The 21,322-nt window shown below is 36.5% G+C and overlaps 1 protein-coding gene and 1 non-coding gene across 3 annotated transcripts; both read right to left on the reverse strand.

Moving 5' to 3' along the window:
• Positions 1 to 2: 2 nt before the first annotated feature.
• cstf2 (cleavage stimulation factor, 3' pre-RNA, subunit 2) lies at positions 3 to 12,329 on the reverse strand. Of its 2 annotated transcripts, XM_067388532.1 has the most exons (14): positions 12,169 to 12,329; positions 11,697 to 11,775; positions 11,437 to 11,606; positions 11,186 to 11,322; positions 8,194 to 8,313; positions 7,864 to 7,986; positions 6,969 to 7,071; positions 6,827 to 6,889; positions 3,766 to 3,910; positions 1,929 to 2,086; positions 1,699 to 1,823; positions 681 to 719; positions 340 to 478; positions 3 to 179 (listed from the first exon to the last, which is right to left on the reverse strand). In XM_067388532.1, exons 1-13 carry the CDS (start codon positions 12,245 to 12,247, stop codon positions 356 to 358), a joined length of 1,464 nt encoding a protein of 487 aa, XP_067244633.1. In that variant the 5' UTR covers positions 12,248 to 12,329; the 3' UTR covers positions 3 to 179; positions 340 to 355. The 2 variants fall into 2 exon arrangements, with proteins under 2 accessions (XP_067244633.1, XP_067244641.1); XM_067388540.1 differs by lacking the exon at positions 6,827 to 6,889.
• A 3,839-nt stretch (positions 12,330 to 16,168) lies between these two features.
• Positions 16,169 to 16,241, reverse strand: trnav-uac (transfer RNA valine (anticodon UAC)). Its single transcript has one exon. It is a non-coding gene; the product is annotated as a tRNA-Val (tRNA).
• Positions 16,242 to 21,322: the final 5,081 nt, after the last annotated feature.

Raw genomic sequence — 21,322 nt, forward strand, 5'->3', positions numbered from 1 at the left:
GGTTTATTTTTTTCCATTAGCAATAAACTGTGAACCACTACTATTCATATACAACTGATTTCACTTAAAATAAGAAAATATCACTAGAAAACAACAACAAAAAGTTACAGATGGAGACCTCTTGCAGACCAATACAAAAGCAGCCAGGTGACGGGTTGCATGATCAGATGCGTACCTTCCTGAAATCACACGAGTTGTAGAGTCAGATTTTTACACTTGCCCCAAATTAACCATGTCTCATTCTGTTACGTAACAAAAACCGTGTTCCGCTGTCACAGAGTCTATGATTATCATAATAAGCTGTTTTAGGATGGATGAGAAAGAAACAAAACCGCTCACGTTGCAAGATGAGTCTTCAGGGTGCGCCTGCTGTCTTCTGAATCTGCTCCTTCAGTATCAGGATACTCTGTCTCTGTTCTGGTGGCAGCATGGCGATCTGTTCTGGGGTCAGCTGCAGTACCTGCATAATCAAGGCAGCCTGGGAATGTGGAAACACAGCACATAGATTAGCATCTACAAGACAAAGGCCTTGTTACATCACGAGAGTTTTAAATTGAAGTGTGATTAATCTGTCAACATTTAGATCAACATGTCATCTAGTAATTCTGGAAAATCTGGTCAGTGAAACTTAAAAAGGATGCAGTGATGCAGATCTGAAAAGTGTGAAAAATACGACCCACCTTCTCATGGTCTTGTGACGACACATCTGATGTAGGACCCTGTTAAAAGACGTGTAGGATTAAAGCATGCAGATATTTGAATTGTGTACTGCAAACTGAATACTGTTCTCTGAGAGATGGCTTTTCATACAGGGTTGCAAAGGGATCCATTGAAGAAGTGAGAGAAAAAAAATTAATGAAGTGATTTTACAGCAAGAAATGAACAAATTTGCATACATTTCAGGAGAAAACAAAAACTTTATCTTTCCTTAGCAATAAAAACCATTCAAAAGTTTGAGCGTCACAACTTTTTTTTAATAATAAAAATAATTAGAAATGTTTCCTGAGCACCAAGTTTCCTCGGCATGTTTGAATCCTTTCTGAAGGATCATGTGACGAAGACTGGCATAATGATGCTGAAAATTCAGCTTTTCTAGTACAAGAATAAAAACATTAAAAAATATATATACATATAATTATATATATTTTAATTGTATAATATCTCACAATATTACAGTTTTATACTGTATTTCTCATCATATAAATGCAGCCTTGGTGAACATGAGATTTAATCAAATCTTTTGTGTTTTATTTGCATCTTTTCAGGGACTTTAGCGTTCTTAAATGTATAGTACTGTTTTCTGTAAAGCTGCATTAAAACTATATTTATTGTGATAAGTACTATTCATATAAATATGAACTCAATACAAAATGCCTCTTTAATATTCTAATACTGAATAGCAAAAAAGCTGATAGCTTACTACACAGTAAATATTTTCCAGATCATTTTAATCATTTGTTTCTGTCTTTAGTAAAATGTCAAATAAAAATGAATAAATTAAATTTTGCAAACCTGCTTTCCTTAAATATCACATTTAGTACAAACAACACAGGTTCTTTTGACTTGAACACATAGCTGCCTTTATATTTTAGGAAGTGTCACAAGGGTATGATCAAATTTGGGGGTCATAAGTATTAAAAGGCTTGAAAAGCTCTGCTATAAGAGAAAAGGCAAACTATAGGAGTGTGGAAATCTTACTGGTCTCACTGCTGGAGGTGCACTTTGTCCCATGCTGTGGGTGGGAGGACCCTGCATTCCACCAGCCACAGGAACCCTCTGGCCAGCTATTGGACCCCGAGCATCAACAGCTCTTGGATCACGGCCTTGATGAATTAAGAACATTTTTAAAAATTCTCATCTGCATCTGAAAATCTTTCAACTGGAGTGTTAGTAAAACCAGTATTAAAAGTAACCACATCTTCCAGTACCTCTTGCCTCCATGGGTGGACCACGCTGCTCCATCATAGGGCCTCTAGGTTCTCCCATCATGGGTCCTCCTCTAATGTCATGAGGGCCACGCATGTCTGGGGGTGCCATATGCATGGGTGGCCCCTGATGTTGCGGAGGGCCTCCAATGTAACCACGCCTGTACGTGAACAATAAACAAAATAATAAGCTTTTATTGTGAACTTAAATTCTTTAGTGGACAGTAAAAGGTATTTAATGTTACAAAAAAATTACAATGAAGGTGCAACTAATGGTGCACACCCCTTCCTTTCAGAGAAGCTACGGCAGCCGCCTGGCCGACACAACAAAGATGTCATCATCGAGACAGCGGAGAGTACATTAGCCAGTGAAGCAATGAGGTTTCTTCTTACTTCTAACAAAGAATGGTCTCTGCTTCTAATAAACCAGATGACGACTACTACAACTACTACTTTCGTGCATATTTGGGCCCTATAATTTCCGCAATCACGGAATCGTGGACGGAATCGCGGAATCCATTCATTTATGAATTTACTTTATAATGCAGAATGTCACGGAATTTGTCAATTTTTTGATGAATGAATTAAAAGCAGGTCAGTACACGTAAATTAAATCGCGATATAGACTAGTGTCTGACAATATTAAACCGCAAAAAAAGACATGAATCCTGCATGCCTGTGTGCCTCTGAAATTAATGATGCGGAAGCACGGTTTCATTTACCTCACACCGCCTCACACACAATCGCGCGGGCACACACTCACTCTGAAGCACGTGCGACGCTCGTGGTGTTTTCGTCCTCTGTCGCCTCACTGAATGCACGAATTCATATATTTTAAACAATAATCTCAGTGTTCCATGTTTTAATTTTAACAGTAAAGCTCTGTTGTGCAGCACATTGTTTGACAAAAAAAAAAAAAGTTTAATTTCATGATTAAAAGATAAATTAAATGGTATGCGTTCATTTGATTGCCAGAAAAATTTAAATACACAACAGAACTTTTGAAGAAAAAAAAAAAAAAAAAAAAAATCATAAATATATTTTTTAATTAATTAATATTGTTGTTTTTAAGAATTCAATCAATTAGACATGCTTTTTGATTATTAAAATGGAATTATACAATTAAAATGGAATCCAGAAAACAGAATTTGGTAAAAAAAAAAATTAATTTGAGGGGAAAGAATAAAACGTAGGACCCTAAAAAATTTTAAAAAAAAAATAAATATTTTTTTTGTTAAACTTATTAAATTGTTGGTAAATTGGACAAGATTCATTATTCAATAAATTAGACATGCTTTTTGATTACTAAATTTATTAATTTAACCATTAAAACCATGGAGTCAAAAAAGAAATAAAACTGAAAAAACGGAATCCAGAAAAATTTAAACGGAATTTGGGAAAAAATAAAACGGATTTTATAGGGCCCTAGCATATTCAACGTAGTAACAATGCAAACTGCCTCTAAAAACACCAACAAACAGTGACGAAATGTGATCTGTAGAGCAGTTTGTCCATTTAGGGTTACTGTAGAAACATGCAAGTGCATAATGACGTCTTGACATGACCCGTGGTGTATGTAGATAGAAATGGCTCATTCTAAAGTAATAAACGCATAACAGTTCATTATGTAAGGTCTTTATACACCACTGAAAACATAGTCATGTATAATATATTGCATTTCTGTCAATAGATCCTCCCAAATTTTACACACTGCACCTTTAAATGGTATTCTTTTCCATTCAACAAAGAATTCTGAAACAAAATGTATCAATTTCCACAAAATTAAGGAGCAGTTTCAACACGAAGAAGAAGAAGAAGAAGAAGAAGCAGCATGCATTACCCTGGCTCCACCACGTCTCCAGTAACATTGACCAATGATCCACCTCGAGGGTCGTTCGGTCCGTCGCCAAGAAGGCCTCTGGGTGGGATCCCTGGAGGACCTTGTGGGGCCCCTCGCATTGGGGCACGTGGGTCTACTATTGGCACTGTGAGAAAAGAACAATTATATGATTTAAAGAAAAGTCCATGCTTAATTACTCTGACAAGGCTCAAAAACAGAACAGACTATAGATTCAAAACAACGAAAGAAATTATTGTCAAAGAGCATAACACAAACATTTCAAAACTTAGAAATGTCCTTTTATGCAACCAAAGAAATGAATAATGATGTTGTATTGTCAATCACATATTTGGAAAGTATGACACCGTTATTATATACCAGGGAATTTCCTGAAGCGTCAAGGAAATTAGACTGAAGGAAACAAAAAAGGTTCCACTTCTCAAACAAAAGGACAATGTTTCACCTGTCACAGTGACTTTAATAAGAGAGGATTTCAACATCTTTACAAAGTGAAACCCATCAATACTCATCTCTATTCTGCTACACTGGCACATTCCATTAGGTAACAAGACTTCATTGTTCAGGTTTTGGGTTCAGAACGTTTGACTTTTCAAAATTGTTCACAATGCGTCAAACGCTTTTGTTTCAGAGACACAATAATGCAGGACACACCTACATTTCAACACTATTTATGAACATGTTTTAACCAGTGTTTTGTTTTGTTTTTTACATTTACAATGGTTTTTTGGTTGTTTTTTTAACAGTTTCACTTTTTTCTCTAGATGTCTATATGGTACATTGCACTCTCTTTGACATGATTGGAAGTTGCACTTTATTCACTGCAAACTGCCACGAAGTTCACGTACTGCTGTCAAATTCAGGTGTGATGTTTAGGGGTATGCAGAGATAAGGAGTGCACTCAAAAAGGGGTAAGATAATGAGCTGGTGACAGTCTTGACAGCCCTGTTTTGAGCAGACCAGAGTTATACCCATAATACCTTGAGGCCGCTCGATAGCAGCCTGCCCAGCTGCTCCCACAGAAGAGTCCTGAAGGTTTCCTGGGTCAGCATTAAGTGAAGAGAACAGGAGAGAGAACTGAGACAGCGCACGATAGCACTTACTGATATTACCCAGGGATGCTTGTACTGATGTTAATGGACATGGGTTAAAGTAGGGGTTTTAATTGACTAATGTAGAGATAAATATCTAGAAATCAAGATGTCTAGATAAAGATGTAAATATCTAGAAATCAAGATAATATATGTTTAACAAATTTTATAAGTTTGGGGTCAGTAAGATTTTTGAAAGGTCTCTTTTGCTCATCAAGGCTGCATCTACCTGTATTTGATCAAAAATACAGTAAAAACAGTAATATTGTAAAATATTACAAATTTTAAAATGACTGTTTTCAATTTTAACATAATAAAAATGTATTCTTTTTAAAGGGTTAGTTCACCCAAAAATGAAAATTCTGTCATTTATTACTTACCCTCATGCTGTTCCACACCCGTAAGACCTTCGTTAATCTTTGGAACACAAATTTAATTGAAATCCAATAGCTCCGTGAGGCCTCCATAGGAAGCAATGTCACTTCCTCTCTCAAGATCCATAATGGTACAAAAAAATTTAAATCCGTTAATGTGAGCACAGTGGTTCAATTTTAATATTAAAAAGCAATGAGAATATTTTTGGTGTTCCAAAAATAACAAAATAATGACTTATATAGTGATGGCCGATTTCAAAACAAGCATGTGAATCTGTGTATCGAATCTGCTGTTCGGAGCGCCAAAGTCACGTGATTTCAGCTGTTGGCAGTTTGACACGCGATCTGAATCAGTGTTTTAAAATCGGCCATAAGTCGTTATTTTGTTATTTTTGACACTCCAAAAATATTCTTGTCGCTTTATAGTATTAATATTGAACCACTGTACTCACATGAACCGATTTAAATATGTTTTTAGTACCTTTATGGATCTTGAGAGAGGAAATGTCATTGCTCCCTATGGAGGCCTCACTGAGTCATTGGATTTCAACTAAAATATCTTAATTTGTGTTCTGAAGATTAACGAAGGTCTTACAGGTGTGGAACAGCATGAGGGTGAGTAATAAATGACAGAATTTTCATTTTTGGGTGAACTAACCCTTTAATTTTCAGCACCCATTAATCCAGTATTCAGTGTCACTGATTTGGTGCTCAAACATTTCTTCTTATGTTAAAAATGGTTGTGCTGCTTAATAATTTACTGGAAACCATGGTATTTTTTCCCCTGATTCTTTTACGGTCACTTTTTATTAATTTAATGCATCCTTGACAAATAAAAGTATTAATTTAAATATTTTTAAAAAAGCAACTTTTCTCAAAAACAAAAAAATACTGACCCCCAAATTTCTAAAGGTAACACACACACACACAAATAAAAAAATATATTATAATAATAATAATTATTATTATTATTATTATTATTATTATTATTATTATATATTATTATTATTATTATTAGAATTATTCTATTCAACAATTATAATAACCAATTAAAAAATATTTTTAATAATTAAAAATATGCACTATTTATCTGGAACACTATCTCTATTTGAGATCTGACGTAAGCGGGAAATTTGGATCTGTAAGGTACAGTCGGCTGATGGCGATCATCATAAAATGGTAATTGTAAAAGGTGAAGTGTGTAATTTTCATCATTAAAATATTTCAGACAACACTGACTCAACCAAATGTTGAGAGTTTGGGATAGGACTTTCTGACCAGTGGAAGACAGAATGTTTAAGAAAACTGTTTTTGCAATTCCAACAGAATTTAGAAATTACACACTTCACCTTGAAGAGATGCGAATGAAAATTAAATATCTACATAAAAGCTAGCGCTAGCATTGTCCAATACTGCTCACTTGTGGACAGGTTTGGTAATGCGGTTCAGGAGGTACAAAGAAATCATGTAGCAATATAATTTTCTCACAATGACTAGGAATATTCTAAATTATATAAAGTAATACTATTTCTTGAATTTCAATTTCAAGCATACACAAAGAACTGGCTAAAATGATACCTTGTCCTCTATCCATGGGCACAGGGCCTCCTGGAGGGATCCCTATCTGAGGCTGCATTCCACCTGTAGAGGGAGGTAAACTGCTATATATATGCACACGGATACACAAGCACCAAAGTAATGCAAGGACAACTGAGCTTACCAGCTGGTCCCATAGGTCCCTGTCCTGGCATCGGTCCGGGTACTCCACCCCCCATCTGTGGAGGCTGCATCATTTGAGGGGCTCCGTTCACATGCATACCTGGCTGTAAGTCACAGGATCAATAGAAAATTACTGATTCACGCCACGAATGAGGATAACGGCTTAACTGTCCATGAACCTGACTGAAACTTGTTCAAATATCAACCATGAGCTTTTTTTTGTTCAATGAAAGACTACAGAGCACCTCTGACAATGAGGAAGAGGAACACAATATAAACCACAATGGCAATAAAACACTAACTTGAGATGTGAATACTGAAAACATTTCAAAATCAAAACAACAGTCAGACTTTCTCACATGCAATAAGTACACGCACAGTAAAACTGAGTTTTAGTTTTGAACTGAGCAAAATATCTAAGTGCATTTGTTTGGGTTTCACTTAAACTTATAACATTTACACCCTTACAAATTGTTGGAATACCAAGAATAATCAGTGACAGACTGTCCGTGTAAAAGCACAAAAATGTTTAAAAGGTTCAAAAGTTGGGGTCAGTAAAGACTACACCACTATTTTCAATATTGATAATAAATGGAAATTTTACTTGAGCAGCAAATCAGCATATTAGAATGATTTCTCAAGGATCATGTGACATGAAATCTATCACAGGAATACATTTAATTTTAAAATATATATTTTAAAAAGATTTATTTAAGTTATTTTAAATTGTATTTTTTTTATTGTTGATCAAAATGCAGCCTTGATGAGAATAAGAAACTTTTTTCAAAAGCATAAAACAAAAACTTTGAATGGTAGTGTATCATAACATAAGCACTACAATTTAATGCATCTCATGATACAAGTGTTCAGAAAACGATGAAAGATGTAATACTGACCATTGGCTGTGGTTGAGAGACAGGGACACTGGGCTGAGGGAGGGGCTGGTTAGGTACCGGCACTGGCCCAGGCTGAGGGCTTGGGTTTATGGGCTGAACCACAGCTGGACGGTGAAGCATTTTCTGTAAGAGATGATTTTTCACTTGATTATCTTATTTACCTGTAGCTTAAAATGCCACATACTAAACAACTGGTAAACAATACTTTCAAAATATTTGTTATTTATAAGAGTGCTTATTTAAGAAAGTTAAGATATTCCCACGTCTATTCCATCAATGTACTAAGACACGTTCCATTCTTCTATGTAGCGGCATTTAATGTGATCTTACCAGGGCGATTTCAGGGTCCACAATCCTCATGACCACCTGAGCCTGCAGCAAGGCATAAGCTAGCTGAGGGTTCTGCAAGAGCATGTTCCTGGCCTCCTGGGGACTGTTCTGCACACAGAGCTGTACAAGCAAAAACAGGATCAGAAATCTAACAATCACTTCAAAACATCAAATAATTTTAAATCCAATTACATGGAACAATAAAATTACTAGCAATTAAAAGGGATAGTTCACCTAAAAATAAAAAATAAAAAATCATTGACTCCCCCCCTCATGTCATTCCAAATCTGTATGACTTTTGCTCATCTTCAAAACACAAATGAAGATTTTATTTTTAATGAAACCTGAGAGATTTCTGTCCCTTTATTAAAAAGACTGAAAACACTTCAGAAAGTTCAGAAAGACATGGTAATGTTAATCCAATCCAGTCTAATCCAAGAAACGCTCACTTGGGGCCAGTTGTTCAAAAAGTTTAATCTGAATCAGAATGATCTGGATTTGGAAATCCCATGTTTTGCTATCCAGGATCAGGTAATCCATCTTAGTTTTGTGCTGGTTTTTTCAAAGCAAAATTGGATTGGATCACCTTGATCCAGATACACACTTTTTCAGATTTCCAAATCTGGATTACTTGAGTTCTATGGAGCCCTTAAAGGGACATGGTGATAGAAAGAATATGAGATTGGGGGGCGGGGGGATAATTCTTTTGCATTCTCTTAGAAAAATTCCATGTAGCGTTCACCCAAGAAACTTTGCGTTCGCTCGTGAAGAACTTTTTACTTGTTCATCTCTTATGAACATGCCAAATGCCAATGTAAACTGTAACTGTAAAAAAACTTTATTGTCCCCCTTAGGGGCAATTTGTTCTGCAGCATGATAGCACACATACAAGACAGACAAATACACCACATTAATTAATTAATAGCACATTGTACTTTACAAACAATGATTAAAAAACACTAAAACACATTAAATATACTATTTTTGTTTGATATTTAAAGCTGTTTGGGGATTATTTTATTGCACCAAAATCTCTTTTTTTACTTTACAGTAGGTTACCGAAAGGCTAAATATGTATAGTCTAATGTCTCCTTATAATTTATTACTTTAAAAGTTAACTAATCAAGAGCAATATATATATATATATATATATATATATATATATATATATATATATATATATATATATATATATATATATATATATATATATATATATATATATATGTGTGTGTGTGTGTGTGTGTGTGTGTGTGTGTGTGTTTATTAAATGATAAAAATGTTGTAGTTTTTGACCAGTTTTAAAGTTTAATTAAATGTTTGTTCTTGAAATCCACCCTTCTAATGGTATCAGTATAGTCCAGATTTTCTGGATCAAAGGTATCCCAACACAAACTGTTGATTTTATCCAGATCAAAACTAAGATTGGATTTTGTGATCTAATCTGATTTCAGAATCCTTCTTTCCTTTTGAACAACCCATTTTCAAGATTTGATCCAATCAGATTACTTTTGAACAACTGGACCTTTATGATAAAAAGATTTACTTCAGGCTTTTATTCACATACAGTATAAACACTGACCAACACATATAAAAGAAAGATTTCATTGCTATGTCTTTATGAACTTTTTGAACCTTCAAAGTTTTGCTGGGATGAACAATGTAGGAATAGAAATCTCAGGTTTCATTAAAAATGTGCATTCTGAAGATAAACAAAAGTCTTCTAAATTTTGGAATGACATGAGGGTGAGTAATTAATGACAGAATTTTCATTTTTGAGTGAACTAATCATTTAAGCAACTTACTTTCTCCAGCTATTTTTAGAATAGATAGATAGATTGATCTGAAAGGGGTCATATGATGCTTTTTCAGTGTTTTCCTTTTTCTTTAGTGTGTAATGTATCAGTTTGTGCATGTATAGGATCTGCAAAGTTACAAAGCTCATAGTCACCCACAAAGGGATTTATTCTATCTAACGGAGAACACTGATCCAAGACACCTTGATCAAAGACCAGATATTACTTCCTCAAACCTCTGGTGTTGTCATAGACACGTTGTTTGGATGCGAAAGCAAAACCACTTTGTTTGGCCTTACAAAAACTAATGAAATTAGGAATCAGAGGTTAAGATGTATTTATAAAGCTCTTCCTGCGCAGTACAACCCAGAAGTTTGCTTGTGCACAGCATTTTACAGAGCAAAATTGCTTCCGATCAGTTGGCTTGGGCTCAAACTGATACGGTAAAACCGATGACATTATTAACTGCGCTTTTACAATTGCCTAACGCCTTGGAAGCTGAAGCACAGGATTATGGAGGCATGACATTTCCAACACATGCGTGGTGGTTTCGCCAATCGCAACACACTGGGTCTGCTGGCCAATCAGAGCACTCTGAGCTTTTCTGAAGAAGAGGCTTTGTAGTGTAGTCAAAAGTACCGACTTCAGTACCAAGTCGGTATTGAAATTTAAAAAATGTGATGATATCAGCATTTCGCTGTAGCACTTTGTACCTCTGATTGGCCATTGTGTTCATGCACTCAACATCTATGTCTCTGATTAGCTATCGTTTTCTTTTCACCTGCTCAACATCCATGTCTCTGATTGGCCATTGTGTTCATGCGCTCAACATATATGTCTCTGATTGGCCATTGTGTTCATGCGCTCAACACACATGTCTGTGATTGCCTACAATGATCAACGCTTCAAAATCATTTTGTAAATAAATAGACAACTTTGATGCTCTTCACCGAGCGCTTACACAGATACACACAGGAGTGTTTGAAAGCAGGAGTCTATCAGCGGATTCCTAATATATGCACTGATAGAGGGATGTGCTGACAGATGCCTGCTTTCAAACGCTCGGTGAAGAGCGTCAAAGATGCCTATTGTCATGTTATCCTATTCTAATACACCCAATAATAGAAAGATAATGATCTTTTAAAATAGCATCATATGACCCCTTTAAATTCAACAGGCCACTTTTCAATAGTCACCTTCATCTGTTTCATAAGCTCAAACATCTGCTCAGGGGGCAGGCTGGCTACTGCCCTGCTGATGGACTCTGGGGCTTCTTCTGGTGTGCAGCCATCTCCATAAGGGGACTCAATAATTGGGGCACCAGTACCCAAACCTGAGGAAACAAGCAGGTAGCTCAAACAAAATAGCCATTTTTATTACTCAAGATTTATAAATCAAAAGTTCAAACGGTTTGGGTGGAATATTACACTTAAAAACTGAAACTTACTTTTGAGTTCCTCTTTATTCTTCTCACTAGCAGCATTGTCGACGCGGAGGGCTCTGCCACTGAACTCTCTGCCGTTCAGGTTGCGCATGGCACTAAGCGCTGTCTCCTGATCCTGATACTCACAAAAGCCATATCCCTTTGGCTTACCAGTTTCTCTGTCATACACCAACCTGCAAGATGTTTTTTTGTATTCTAGATCAGCACCAGGTTTCCAAAAAGAGACCAGAGCATATTGTTGTTTCAAACATCATTGTTCATACCTAAAACTGACGACAAGTCCAACCTCTGAGAAGATGTCTTTAAGTTGCTCCTCTGTAGCCTCATATGGGATGTTTCCCACTGTTACAAAAAGAAATAAATTAATAAATTTGCACACTGGTTTACTGTTGTAGCATCCATTTAGAAGCTCATCACTTTGTTTTATTGATGATTTGCTGCTTTTTACCACAGAATCAGTCCGTCCAGTGCAAAACTTAGTAGAGGGAACGTGATGTTACTTCATCATACATGATATATCTGCAGTAGTTCTACACCTGACGACTGTGTATACGTGAACTTGTATGCAAATAATATTAATTCAAATAATAATTTAATAATATAGATATAATAATTCAAAGATAGACAGTCAGATAAAGTGGTACAGAACTGAAGACTTGTTATAGGTTAGTGAGGTTTAGCCTAGCAGCTAATGAAACAAAATGGTACATGCGAGAAACAAACTAATCCACATACCGAAAACCGAACGTAACGAGCGGTCCACCGCAGGGTCTCTGGCAGCTGCAGCTGCCGCGGCAAGTGCTAAATTAGCCATATATGAAATGATAGAGTCACACTAAACACGACCAAAGCATCAGAAAAGACCGATGAGAAGCTGGAAACCGTGTGGTACAAATATAGATGGCGCTACACAACTGGTCACTGATATTTCAAAATAAGAGTCCGAGCAAGCGCTTTTTTCCTGCACAAGAAGATTATATATCATCATATAGTACAGTTGTGATGAAAATTGTCCATACCCTTGGTAAATATGATCAAAGAAAGTTGAGAAAAAAATCTGCATAGTTAATATTTTTGATCTTTTTTTTTTTAAATAAGAATTTTAAATGGGGGGGGGGGGGGTCATAAATGTTATAATTTATGAAATGTTTAATAAACGTTTTTCTCTAATACACATTGCTCACAATCATACCCTTTTATTCAATACTTTTTGCAACCTCTTTTTTGCCAAGATAACAGCTCTGAGTCTTCACCTATAATGCCTGATGAGTTTGGAGAACACCTGACAAGAAATCAGAGACCATTCCTTCATGCAGAATCTCTCCAGATCCTTCAGAGTCCCAGATCCATGTTGGCACTTCTCGTCTTCAGTTCACTCTACTCATTTTCTATAAGGTTCAGGTCGTGGGATTGGGAGGACCATGGCAGAAGCCATTTTTGTTTTAATTTTGATGTTTGTTTTGGATCATTGTCGTGTTGGAAGATCCAACCTTGGCCCATTATAAGATTTCTAGCAGAAGCAGTCAGGTTTTGATTTTTTTTTTTTTTTTTTTATCTGTTGGTATTTGATAGAATCCATGATGCCATGTATTTGAACAAGATGTCAAGGATCTTAAGGCCAATTCACACCACACAGACAAACACCAACAAACAAGTTGGCTGTTGGATTTATAATTGTCATGTTCACACTGCCCCAACAGACACAGCTGATTGAACATGTTCAGTCGGATGAAAACAAACCCTGACCGATGCCAACAGACGGCGACAGGGATAACACACTGATCCGACAAAACCCAACAAACGTGTTTGTTGGCGTTTGTCTGTGCGGCAGTATATTTCATTGTACACATGGGGTACTTTTTTGCACCAAACCCAATTTGAGTGTTTGCTCTTCTTTCTTTCTTTCTTTCTTTCTTTCTTTCTTTCTTTCTTTCTTTCTTTCTTTCTTTCTTTCTTTCTTTCTTTCTTTTTTTTTCATCTGACCATAGAACCCGTAGAACAGTTCCAATAGTATCGGTTACTTTATGTTCTTTATGTTCATATGTTATGGTCAGATGAAACAAAAAAAGAGAGCAAACACTCAAGAAGGGTTTGGTGCACACAGGGATAATAAGAGTACCCCATGTGTACAATGATATTCTGTATCTTTAATTTTGTGGGCCTATTTTCACAAAATTAATTATTGATAAAATGTCTGAGTGGCTCTCTTCCATACAATACAAGTAAATAGTGAGTTTCAAAGCCAGATTTTTAGTGAATAATAGCTTTAAATTAATAAGTTTAATAACTTATGGTATGACTTCGGAAGACATGGAATATAGCGCATGATATATCTTTTAATGCTTTTATAGTACTTTTGTGTCCTTTTTGCAACCTGGCAGCCTCTGGTTCCTATACACTTTCAGTGTTTTGAAGTAGCAGAATTAGTATTTTTCAAAATATCTCCTTTTGTGTTCCACAGAAGAAATGTGGAAAATGGGTTTGAAACAACATGAGGATGAGTATGATGAAAAATTTTTCATTTTGTGTGTGAACTTTCACTCCGAGACATCGTGTGGCCCCTTTCTAAGGTTACTTAGGCCCTATACTGAACCCATGTACCCTGTTTGAGAGGCACAGGAATAAGGAGATTTTTTTTTTTTTTTTTTTTTAAAGAAACCAACATTAAATAAATCTGATTATGATAAACTAGTCAAAACTCTGTTAAGTATTATCTGTGAAATGAAAATCACTTTACGTGCATTTAGTGTTGCGAGCAGAGGAGATTTTGACTTGTTCTTGCAATGTACTGTAAAGTAAATTTGATATTCAAGTGTGAGCATCAAACAGCCTTTATGAGTCTTGTGTTTTGTGTGAGTTCACACAGTTCTAGTTAATCAGTAGAATTAGTCATTTTATTAAATTATTTCTTATGAAAGATAAATTAATCAAGACCATGTTGATCATTGTTTTGTTTATTATTTACTGTAAATCATGTAATACGTTCCTTCAGAACCTTGGACAGCTCCAACACTGACATTAAATCAAGAAATTGCAATGACATGATGAGCTATATTTAACTATATTTTAATAAATGTGTTCAGTGAGGACAACCTTATGTCCTTTCCCGTCTATAAACTACAAATGAAAGGCAGAAAATTGTCTATTGTTCAGCATTTATTTTGTTCATGGAGAGTGGAAATTTGATATTATAGCCTACATAAATTCATCATAACATAGCAGTAATGCTTACAAAGTCATGGCCTGACAGATGGAGAGTCAGAATGGTAACCAAAGGGTTCAATTCTCAATACCAGCAGGAGCAAGGCACCTAACCCCCAATCGCTCCCTGGGTGCCACAGCAAAAAAAAAAAAAAAAAAAGGCAGCATATCCTCCCATAGGTGTGTGTGTGTGTGTGTGTGTGTGTGTGTGTGTGTGTGTGTGTGTGTGTGTGTGTGTGTGTGTGTGTGTGTTCCCTACTCACTGCTCCTAATAACTTGGATGGGTTAAATGCAGAGGACGGGTGATGCAGAATGCAGAAATTCCGAGATTGGGTTACAATACTTGGCCTTTACATCATGTCTTGTCAAATGTGGATTAGACCTCTTTTCCAGAAGTGATATAACTGTATGTATTTGATTATTTTAAATGGTGTTTACTTTAGCTTGTTTTTTGCATTAAAGAGGTCTGGAATAAGACATATTAGGCCTCATTTGCCAGAAATCCTTAAAACCTTTGTCTGGAAATTTGTCATTAAACATCGGCTTTAGAAGGATTCATTTTAGTCAGCAAATGAATGCACATTCTAGTGTACAAACTCATTTTTGGCTCTAAAAATATTCAGTATCAGCTTCATGTTCATTTTAAGTTATTTCTAATACTAATCAAAGAAAAATATATTGATAAATGTATCAAATGTTAATGCATGTGTATTTGCCTGTGCATTCAGAATGAAATAATCTCTGCTTTTCAGCCATTTTTCCCCCCCAGCGGTCATTAGAGATTTTCATCTGACAACATATTTTAGAGCTGAGCATAACAATTTATTTATGTTCATTACAAAAATGTGTCCGTTTCAAAAAAACATTACTTAACATCTCTTACTTTTCAGGCTGGAAATTACAACATTTTCCAATAAACTGAAAAACTAACATCTTGTCTCGGCTCTGTTGAAAATTTAAATAGATGCTTGTCTGACACTTTTATCCAAAGCATCTTACAAGGCTATATTTTATCAGTTTGTGTTTTTCCCTGGGATTAAAACCTATGATCATGGCATTGCTAGCACCATGCCCTACAAGCTGAGCTATAAGTGTAGCACTTGGCCAAGTTGCATTAATTAAAGTCTACTTTAATTGGTGACTGAATTTGTAGGAAAGGCAATCAAGCAGAAATGTGTGATGCTGGGTAAGCATTAAAGTTAACAGTAGGGGTCGCACAAACACTATTTTTGACTTCAGGCTAGCAGAGAAGCACGCAGCTAGTATGTCGCCTGTCGCCGTCATTAACCAAATTATTTTATTTACAGTTGAGCTTATAGCGGAGCATTTTGATTTATTTTCAACCAAATTATACAAAAATTACTTATTTATAGCACTAAGAGCTCCAAAAGCATTTTTAAATAACCTATCCTCCCATAAGCTGCACGTGTCATAGAGACGGAATTTGTACGTTGTTGTTCGAAACCACAGATCACCAGGATCGCGATGTGGTTCAGAGGACCAAATGTCTGCAGACCTTAACACGAAAAACGCATGGTTCCACTGGGGCTCGAACCCAGGACCTTCTGCGTGTAAAGCAGACGTGATAACCACTACACTATGGAACCGCTTGCTCATATCCTACTCGTGTGAGCAACACAAAACAGACAGGCCTCCAAATTGGCCGGATTACGCCCATACATCGCATTAAACAGAGAATAAACGTCTTTGTTTGGTCGTGCTGTTGAGATTGGCTCTGTTGTTATCAGGTGACACTTTCGTTGTGTTTTTGCGTGTCCATCTCAATCCAAGCATTCAGCTGGGTCAGAGAGACTAAAATCACCCTGACCCAACTTTGTTGTATTAATTGCATTGAACTGTAAATGTTTCTTCTATTACTTAATAGCCTAATAATAATAAATAAAAATACTAGACCCTTTTCAGCAAGGCTCAAGTTCCAAGGTATGTGGTATCTATCTATCTATCTATCTATCTATCTATCTATCTATCTATCTATCTATCTATCTATCTATCTATCTATCTATCTATCTATCTATCTGTCTGTCTGTCTGTCTGTCTCATTTGATATCAACATTTTCAAATATGATGTATTTATTTCAGTGTGGGGTTAATATGCAAACAGCTCAATATATTCTCTTCATTACACTGCTTCAGGCAAAATGGGTGCATAAAGCTTGATGCACTTTTTAATTAAAATCACATCACAGTTCCTCATTTTACTGAGCATTCTTGTGAAAGCTGTAGACTTTTATTTTTGCTCTTCTGTGTCAAATAAGAGTTGACAAGGGCTCTAAATGTCCATTGGTTGAGGTTGTGACAACAAAAAAAATGTTGTAAGGTATTGTCGCATTGGGGTTATTGCATAAAGATTGAAAAGCTTGGTATAGACTAGAGTGAAGAAACAGTGAAGAACTGCAAAATACAGTCACTCAGTCAAGGCAATTTCTTTAATTTTCACCCCTAGTGTTTGAATTCTTTAACACCTCTCAGATTCTGAAGGATAAGCAAATGCCCTGCAACCACAGGCCTATGTTGTGCAAAGTTTTCTCCTTGGTTTCAGTCACCGTAAGATCATGTGCTCTGATTTTATGGCACAGTCATAACGCAGTCTTAAAAGCACAAGGAAAAAAACTGACAATTATTCACCAATTGCTTTTTCCCTTGGAACTTAAGTTTCTATATTGTTAATTATAAATAAATAACTGCATTGTTTTAATTGGTACTGGAGTTTATATCAGTATAAGAACCTCTTTAACATAGCAGGTACAGTAGAGGTGTGCAGTGTGTTGTGAAATGAGTTTTTTTTTTTAAGATAAAATGTACATTAAAGTCTAAGTTACACTTAATGTTGTCACATTTTCCTGGTTAAATAAACATTACATCAAAAAAAAAGAAAAGAAAAAAAAAGAAAAGAGAAACCAAATATAATTCTATTTTGTATTCATTAACTATATTATGTAATTAATGTTCTTTTTATTAAAACCAAGTATAAATCTCATCAAGTTTGTGTTTTTAAGCATTTTTACATTTATTCCAAAATAATAACTATATTTTTAACAATATTTTTCAGCTGTTCTTTTTAAAAGTCAACTTATTTTCATCATTCATCAAGCTCGGTAAACACGGGTCACAGACATGAAGATGTAGCCTACCTATAATTTATATAATATATTATATAATTTCACCAAGCTGACTGGTCACTAAAAAAAACATAGTCATCATGTTTTCAGGTCAATTCAAGTTTGATTTTGACGTGGCATAAAGCGGTGATATCTAAGTGGCTGAGTTGTTTACTCACTTTTTAATTAGTCTTCCCATTAATGCCATTTTGTGCTGACAAGACAAGAGGCGGTATTGCACAAACCAATCGTATCCATTGATAACCAATCACATTCAATCGTTACGCATCACGTTCAGTCGCAACATCATGTGACTTCCCCCATTCATTCTCAATTACCCCCCATCAAACCCACCGCATGCTTTATGGTGTGTTAAAACTCAATGGGCTCAGGGGAGGCAAGAGAGACACGAATCCTCTAACTTTATCTGCTGTTGAAAAGTGTTACTTTGGAAAAAAAACGAGTGATAAAGTCGCATTTTGTAATATTTGCATTGTTTTCTTTTTATTATACAGATTATTTTCTCATCCAATTTTTTGAGGCGACACTGGCTGCGTCCGAAAACTGTAAAATGCTGCCTTCTGAGGACACATTTCAAGGTAGGAAGGCATCAAGGCACGTCCGAATCCAATGTTAGCTTCACTTCCTGTCTCATGAGATACCTTCATCTGATCGATTTTTGAGGGAAGCATAGATGTATCCTTAGCTGCCTTTGATATCCCACAGTCCTGTGCTTTCCATTCTGTGACAGTTGAGCTAGAAAAATAAAGATGGCGTCCAAAGGTTGTGTTTGCTGCTCAGTTTGTGTATAAATGTACGATTTTGATTAACATATTTCAATTTTGATATAATTTCTATCGAGAAATTACTACTGTAGTAATTCAATATTTGTTTAGTTCTTACCAAAGCTCGCGCTATATTGCTGTAGATCATTAAACTGTTACGAAATCAGTTTCGTGAGGTACCTTCATGCACAAACGCTGCCATACAAGTCATTCTCTTATAAGATAGCGAGGCAGCAAGACAGCTACCTAGGTTTTCGGACGCAGCCATTGTCTCCCTCGCCTCCTTAGAGGAAACACCCCTGATACAGTCCCATTAAACAAAAATCTCTTTGGAAGCCCCCTCTTGTTACAGTTGCAAGATGTAATATCCAAATAATATGAAATTACACTGCAAATGTGAGAAATAAAGCTGCAAAATACACGCATAATGTAAATAATACATTGCAAAAGAGACAAAAACATACCACGAACAAACAATACATTGTTCTGGACCAGGATTAGATTTCTTAATTGATTTCACATTGTCTATGTAGCTGATTTATTCCTACATAGCTCAACTCGAGGCCCCAGGCAGTCTGGGGCCCCATTGGCCCAGTCCACAATCCACCGCATCAGCGGAACGCACAAAAAGGACCATGTATGAAAGGCTCTATCATTTTTATAAACAGCAGAAAGCAGTAAAACCCCAAAATATTGTGGCTAAGTCTGCACGAGCTCCGATCAGGTAGGACTTCGGAGGAAGGAGAGCGTGGCTTGAAACCACCAGTGCACGCGGCAACGGAGCCTGGTCACCTGTGGAAACGCAGCCGGCTTTAGGACCCAGCGTGCGCGATTTTCCTCTCCAGCTGCTGCGGCGATGAGGGAAGATCGCGAGGAGAAACCCAAAATTCACAGTGTTAAATCCTCCACTGAATCATACTATTGGACGGCAACGAAAACAACAGGCACAGCCACTTCCTCTTGCATTTGGATGAATACGTCAAGTTCAGATGCATAGGAGAACAGTTTGGGGCCGTTAAGGTAAGGCGGCGCGATTCCATGCGATTAATAACAAAGGCGCTATACTGGCGAGCGAGGGGGCATTAAAGGGGGCATTGCACAACGCAATGGAGGGCGACAGTCAACTCTCTAAACTTTGCACTTGTACATGAGTGCATCAAAGTCCTAACATCCTGTCATCACGAGATCTAACTATCTGAAACGGTTGGATGTATCAATACAGTGCAAAGACAACATGCGGTAACATTTGAAAATATATGGATAATGTTGTGTCCTAAACTGACCGCACGCGATCACAAGAGCCAATGTCATTATGTGCGTTAAGGCCTACGAAAGTGATGCTTCGCGCAAATGCGCCTTAATTCACGGTGAAATAAGTTTGGATATCTTTTGCATCCCTTCAACCTGCCCACTTCATGTGCTCTCTCTCCCACCCTTGCGACATTACCTCAGTCATGCAGTGGAGCATGCACCGGCCAGACACCTAAGTTTGCACTGTTGCACGGCCTTTCTGTTGTCATTTCCCGTGCCAGTTCTTTTAAATTGTATTTTGAAACAAAGTTGTAAATGTTGCCCAAGACATGACGCTCATTTGCAGCCACTGCAGGCCTGTTTAAAGCAGCTAATGCTGACAATTTGACACTAATCAAGTCAAACTTTTAAGAATCTCTCAGTCTCCTTACAGATAAGGTGATAATGTGTTAGCCTGCATGCTGATAGATAGATAGATAGATAGATAGATAGATAGATAGATAGATGCGGTCACGTGCAGAGGAGCATGTGTGGCACGTTCGACTTGTTTGCGATATTATAGCTTTTAAAAATGCCATTAGTCCTCGTTGCAGTGAGTGCGTCCGTCTGAAATGATTGTCTTCTGTTGCAGTCACACTTAATACCCTGTATTTTTACGACAACATCAGTGTTAGAGCCTCGAGAAGACGTGATGCTCGCAGCGCAGTCTACGGGGTCAGTTTGCATTGGAGCAGTTGTGACAAAAATAGGTCATCGGCCCAAAAATGTTAAAACTCACATCTGTTTATGTTGATGTTTTTAAGGAGGGACAACACGGGAAATTTGCGCGACATCGTCATGATGATGATGCAGTGTCATTTTTCTTTCGGAATTAAAGCCTGTTTATTCTTACGCTAATCATCAAAAGTATGAGCGTCCCCTAACTTAACAGAACTACACAGAACTGTATGCTGTCAATGTCTAATCTTGTGCTTTTCTGCTCAGTAAGACTTCATCTGAAGAAATGGCTGTGACTGACTGCAGGGACAGTGACACTGATTTGGTTTTGAGACAGGGGAGTAACGTTAGCCATCATTTCAGAAGTGAGGAGGACAGAAATGTTGGGTGCAATACCAGTTTTTATCTGACTTTTGTCTAATTGATATATTTTATTTTTTAAAAAAAATCTCATCTCTTGCTTTTTTAATTTGAAATCAATTTGCTTTTAATAAGAAATCAAATACATTGCTGAACAATAACCAATATCTAACCAATATCTATATTTTTATGACACTTTTATGATTGGTTTGTGTACTACAAACACTTGTGCATTAAGTCCTCATGGATTTTATGCAATGTTAAAAGAAAAAGATCACATTACCTATCAAAAGTTTGGAAACATTACAATTGTAATTGGACAATTGAAATAGGCCTATGTCTCTTCTGCTCACCAAGGCTGGATTTATTTATTCAAAAAAATGCAGTAAAAACAGTAATGTTGTGAAATAGTATTACAAAATTGAATTTTCAGCATCATTACTCCAGTCTTCAGTG

The sequence above is a fragment of the Chanodichthys erythropterus genome, chromosome 1, assembly GCF_024489055.1.
Source record: "Chanodichthys erythropterus isolate Z2021 chromosome 1, ASM2448905v1, whole genome shotgun sequence".
In the NCBI taxonomy this organism is placed as follows: domain Eukaryota; kingdom Metazoa; phylum Chordata; class Actinopteri; order Cypriniformes; family Xenocyprididae; genus Chanodichthys; species Chanodichthys erythropterus.